The 6,264-nt window shown below is 39.1% G+C and overlaps 1 protein-coding gene across 1 annotated transcript; it reads left to right on the top strand.

Annotated features, from left to right (window-relative positions):
- The first annotated feature begins 380 nt into the window (after positions 1-380).
- On the top strand, positions 381-1,295 carry LOC150089154 (uncharacterized). The gene has a single exon (XM_090389536.1). It carries the CDS (start codon positions 381-383, stop codon positions 1,293-1,295), a length of 915 nt encoding a protein of 304 aa, XP_090245662.1.
- Positions 1,296-6,264: the final 4,969 nt, after the last annotated feature.

The following is a 6,264-nucleotide window of genomic DNA, read 5'->3' as shown; positions in this document are numbered from 1 at the left end:
TAACGGGCGTAGATTATTCTTAAGAAGATATTCCACGTTGGTATGAATTATTTATTTTACTGTTGTGCTTATTTGCACTACATATTTTAAATTAATGGAAGGTAGAACTCAAAGTAAAAAGATTAGTAGAGGTGGGGGAAAGGAAGAAGAGATTGGTGCTTACCCCTCTCTTTTAAAGTTCCAAAGTTGCATAGTAATGAGCCTACAAAGAAGGTTTCTGCTAAATCATTAAAGGGTAAAAATACTAAAGCAGGGAGTGCACCTAGTAGTGGAGTTAGCAGTGTAATGGATACTGTTAGTGAGAATATAAATCTTAATAAATATTAATGAGAGGTGTCAATCTCATGCTGGAGCTAGGATATTTGAGCTAATACAGCTTAATGCTCAAAGATGCCGTGTGGTGGGTGACTGATGAAATTAGAAAGGTTGCTTCGGAAGAATGTATTGACGTTTTGTGTATGCAGGAGCCGTACTTTGGTTCCTTTGCACATAATCATAAAATTGTTGGTTTCCCTTCTGAAGCAAGAGTTATAGGTGGCATAAATGAGAAACCAAAAACAGCAATTGTTGTGTTTAATAGGCTTGTGCAGGTTACTGGAGTGTCTGGCTTATGTAATCAGAATTCAACATGTGTGAGTATAAGTACGCCTAGGTTGAATTTTAATTTAGTATCTCTTTATTGCCCTCCAAGTCAGGATATAGTTAATTCCATTTATTATATGGAAACAGTCTTAAGTGTAATTGTTGCAATGGGAATTAATGCTAAGTCTAATTTATGGTTTAGTGGTACGGTTGACCAAAGAGGGCGTTTGATGGAGGATTTTCTGTCCAACGATGTGTGTGTAGTTAATAAACCAGGGCAGCCTTATACTCTCAATAATGTTCATGGCAGGTCAAATATAGATTTTACTTTAGTGACTCAAGGACTATCCAGGCGTATTTGTCATTGGCATGTGCAAACAGATTACACGAACAGTGATCACAGATTTTTTAATATTGATTTAGAGGTTTTTAATGATAGTACGGATTATAACTCAGAGTTAATTAGATTTACTTATAAGAAGATTAATTGGACAAGTTTTGCGAGGTCCTTATCTTTGAATTTTTGTAATGAAAACATGTTTCATTTAAATTCTTTAAATGCTGCTGAATATGCTTTTTATGTTCAGTGTTCATTGTTTCTAGTTTTGAGTTGTGCCTCCAAAAGGCAACAAATTAAGAGACGTGTTGTTAGTTGGTGGAACGTTGAATTATTTGGGTTAAGGGAAGAAGTTTTTGCATGCAGGAAGGCATAATATCGGGGGTACAGGCAGTAGGGGCATAATGTGGCTTTATTTTATCATGCTTGTTATAAAAATCAAAAGATTTATTATAAGGCTACATCTGAGAGCAAATTAAGGGCATGGAGAAATTTAGTTGCTAATGTGGGCAATATAGACCCCTGGGGTTAATTTATAAATTAAACACGAATAAATTAAGATCTGGAGATACGATAAACACTGATTGTGAGTGGTGTGGAAACTACAGATTCGCTAACAACAGTGCAGGCAATAACATCTGAGTTGTTTCCACATGAGGTAGGAGGGGGGAGGAAACAGCAGAGCAAGAGAGTATTGGGTTGTCTAATTTATCTTACCTTGGGTCTGATGATACTGGATTATTTACTTTAGATGCGTTGACAACTGTTTTTAAACATAAATATTTCTAAAACCCCGGGGCCTGACTTAGTTGAAAATGCTGCCATTCTCAAGTTGATTGAAATTTATCCACATACTTTGGTGATACCCAAGAGGGTATAGGTCGATTTCGTTGTTGGCCAATCTTGGCAAAAATTTTGAGAGGCTTCCAGTTTTAAGACTTAGTCAACTCATGGATTGAGTTGGTTTGATTTTGCCACATCAATACGCCTTTAAGGGGAAATTAAATTACGGTCGACCACCCCAAAGGGGTTCAGAGTCCTTTGGTATCAGAAGTGAAATACTATGGTATAAGAATTGATGACAGATTATCATTTTATCCTCATTTAAACTATCTGCATGAAAAAGTAAAAAAATTCAATTCGGCTATAATTCGGTTGACCAGATCAGATTGGGGATTAAAAAGGAGGGTTTTAAACTTGTACTAGAAAGCAGCCCTTTTTTATCCATAGTTGCTTATGGGGCATCGATATGGTATTTTAGAGTTACAGATGTTAAATTTAAGCAGAAATTGTTATCTATACAGCATTCAATGCTTTACGTTGTTGCTAATTTATGCAGAACAGTCTCGACCAATGCCGTGCAGGTATTGGTTGGCCCCTTGCCACTACACATGTGTATTTTGTATCGGGAACTTTGCTTTATATTAAAAAAGGTTAAGCCGTTACCTTCTTGAACATTACTACAGGTCTTTTCACAACCTTACTATTGGTATGGCTAAAGCCAAGAAAAATATGCCGACTGAAGTGGTTCGTGTCTGGCAACAGAGATGGGACAGCAGTGCAATTGGAGAGGTGACAAGATTATTTATCCCTAGGGGTCACATTTAATTTTGTTAATAAGCGTAACAAATGGTTTTTTTCTGTTATGGAAATGTCGTACATTTTAACTGGTCACGGGTCGTTATTTTGGCCTGGTGAGTTCTCCTTTGTGCATTGTGGTCAACCAGAAACTTGGAATCATATATTATGATCGTTGTTTATATGCAGGACATAGAGACAGGTAAAAATAAAAATTAGTAATATGGTTATTGGCAATGAAAGTGATTATATTGTCAAACAGGTAAAATTTGATGCATTACAATAATTTTGTGCAACTGTTTTCCAACTGAGGAGGCATTGGATTAGACTAAAATGCTTATTGCTGGATTGTTTCCCTCCCCCCAATGACCAATTTTTTTAAAATATATTTATTTACAGTATGTATAAATAAAATTTTTTTTTGTTATTATTTATTTATTTTTTTGCTGACTCCCAGGTTTGGGCAGCCTGGGAGTGGGATCGCTGGCACCCACTGGTATGGCACTGCTTCCCGTTGGTGCGTGATTATAGTGCATGGGACACTGTCAGAATAGTGGAAACAGACCCGGTTCTACGTGCCTGGGGACCACCATCGGAGGGCGACAGTCCGGCTACATTCTGCTCCCCTGTGGGGTGGAGGCGTTCCATACAAGCTCAGGTTACGCAGAGATTCTGCGTCAATTCAGCTTTCAGCTGGAGACAGACGGAAGTCTAGGAGCCACCATGGATACGATGATAATAATAATACTGGTGGATCTGACGAGACCACGTGCACCCTGCCACGTTACATATTTTCCCGGACAGGACCTTCCTGGATGTGCCGTGTCATCGGGCTCACAATGTGCACGAGTGGTTCGAGGAACACGGTGAAGGTGTCACCCATCTTGATGGGCATCCGAATTCGCCTAACCTCAATCCAATTGAACACATGTGGAATGTTTTTGAACGGGAAATGAGGCGTGTGGACAAGCAATCGGCATCTATTCTGACAACTGGAAAAACTTTGTAGGTCGCAGATCCATAGAGATGTCTTTAGACATATGGTGGAGCCAATGACTACCCGAATATCCGTTAGAACGATGACCCAACGTGGTATTAGGTAGGTGATCATAATTCAATGATCACTGTGTGTGTACGCATTCTTTTATATAATTATTTTTTTACATAAATGAAAGTATTATATACTTTCTTTTATATATATATATATATATATATATATATATATATATATATATATATATATATATATATATATATATATAAAAGTAAATTATGCGTTTCCCTTCTGACGTAGGTATCAATCCTTCTGGGCTTTGAATTTCTCCAAGTTGTCAGCCTTAACTATCCACACAGGCAACTTATTCCAGTAATTAGCGCACTTCACAATTTTATCACAGTGCTTGCTTCCTGGGATGAATAAAGAATGAGTTAGATAATATACTCAATGCATAACATCTCAGCCCTGTTCTATTATCATATAAAATAATGTGATTATAATCAAATGCCATAGCTGGTAAAAAACTTAATATTGCGTTCAAGAAGTGTTTACTAAAATCTCACTACGTGATGGGAGATTTGTGTTAGCAGTTAATTTTTTAAGTGGGGGAGGAGAATGAGTTAATCTGCTGCTACTACTTTTCTGGTTCTGTTACCAGGAGTTGTTTGTAACCCCAGCATTGTCGCTGTTATGGGAATTGCATCAGGCATCCACATAACTATTCACTGGATGCAATAAAGACGTAGATCCAATGAAATATTAATCAACTTTTATACACCGCTCGACAAAATAATATTAAAAAAATATATTGTTCATGAATATTTAATTGTGAACAGTGTCATCGAAGGCGAGTATATTATATAATAGACACTCTGGCATGCAATTGCGAGTATCCAGTATAAATCGATTTACCACCTTACAGAGCTGCACATTATGCAAATCTTTCATGCCTATAAAAGATTTGCGACCACATTACTCCATTCCCGGTTTTTGGCTTTCTCAGTGGGATGACCACATCTCCAGCACTCAGGATGGAAAATCATCGTCGTTTAGATGATTCTTTGGGATGGCAGAGGTTGGTAGACGACTTGAAGCCGGGCAGTCACAGGCGGAGATTGTACGTTGGCTTAATGTGTCACACAGCGTGGTCTCGGCACCATGGAAGCAGTTTCAGGACACAGAGAGACCATTACAAGAAAATCTGGCCAAGGCCGCCAGAGGGCTACTTCAGCCAGAACGGACTGATAAATGACTCTAACAGCAATAGGGAACTCCACGATGTCGTGTCATCAACTATCTCTTGAGGTTGCTGCGGCTCGTCGAAACTGGTACATTGAACGTGTGACTTGGAGCCCTGAAAAATGGGATACAGTTCTCATCTCTGATGAGTCCCGTTTTAGCCTACAAACAGATTCTATGCGTGAACGAGGAATGAGGTACCATCGCTCCAACGTCAGATAAAGGGACAGACGGTGAAGGCAATGTTCTCCCTTGGGACGAAATGATCAACGGCCGCACCCCTCTTCATGTTTTTCATAGGGGTACCGTAACTGCGCAGAACAGAAAGCAGATCCTCGAATTTTATGTGCGACTTTTAGGGATGTGGTTGGCCCAATTTTCTTTTCATGCAGACAATGCCATTGCACATAAAAGTCAAGTGGTGGAGGAATAATTTGAAACTGAAGATATCCAATGACAGCACGATCAGCAGATTTTAATCCTATCGAACACGTGTGGTACACCGTTGGGCGTCTCATTGCAGCTGACAACCAACTCCCCGGTAATTTGTTGAGCCAAGGTCTGCGCTGGTAGAAGAATGGGATTTGTTGCCACAGAATCTTATAGACATCCTTATATCTATCATTGTTCGCCGCTGTCAGGCCTGTTTAGCCTTTGGAGAGGATCACGCAACGTACTGATCATGTGACCATATTTTCGAGCATCTTGTATCGACTTGTGTAATGTGGCTCTTTTGATAATTCTTATACAACCCCTATAAATGTCCCTTACACCTGTTCGAAGTTTCTCGCTATCTCTCATTTCAACTTTATTCTACCGTACACCACCTTACCAAATTTTTGCCCGCTTCATCAGAAGCTGCACGAGTTACGCCACGTTTTCTAGGTGTTCTGTTAATTTTTGTCGAGCAGTGTATCTGCCTACCACTGCTACCATAATATGGTTTGCTTACCTATACGGTTTTTCTACCGGATAAATAAACTTTTCTCAAATATCCAAATACAGAATTTCTTGAAAATGTGTCCAGTGGAAGTAGAGTTGTTAAATACAGACGGACGTGATAAAGAAAATAAATCCATATATTTCAACCTCAATGTTCCAAAATGACACTTTGTTTGCAGACACAGAACCTTAGAAGAATTATTAACTATTGATAATTATTATTAAAACTGCATCCAGAGATGGCCCATCCAATCATACGTTCTCATTGATTAACTTAACCCCCTTATTCAGCGATATAACTTGAAGGATTATTTAGAAGGTTGTGCAATTAATAAAAGCGAAGTTTTTCCTCCTCCTCCTGTCATCCTTCTGTTTTATTCGAACAGTTAGGGCCCCAAGGGAGGGGGCGCTGTTCTGGTGCTCCCCAGTTTGGGAAACTTCTAGGCTTTCTCTTTAAATCTATCGCTTGATTGCAGCCCCCATAATAAACAATCACGCCCTGTTGAAGTCTGAGACTTCTCCAGCTGGCAGAGGAGGAGAATCAGCAGCGCAGTAACAGACTCTCTTTCTGCTCGATACAAACGATTCT

This window comes from Mastigoproctus giganteus, chromosome 2, assembly GCF_048544385.1.
Source record: "Mastigoproctus giganteus isolate SK-2022 chromosome 2, ASM4854438v1, whole genome shotgun sequence".
Classification (NCBI taxonomy): domain Eukaryota; kingdom Metazoa; phylum Arthropoda; class Arachnida; order Uropygi; family Thelyphonidae; genus Mastigoproctus; species Mastigoproctus giganteus.
This window is presented reverse-complemented; position numbering and strand designations above follow the sequence as displayed.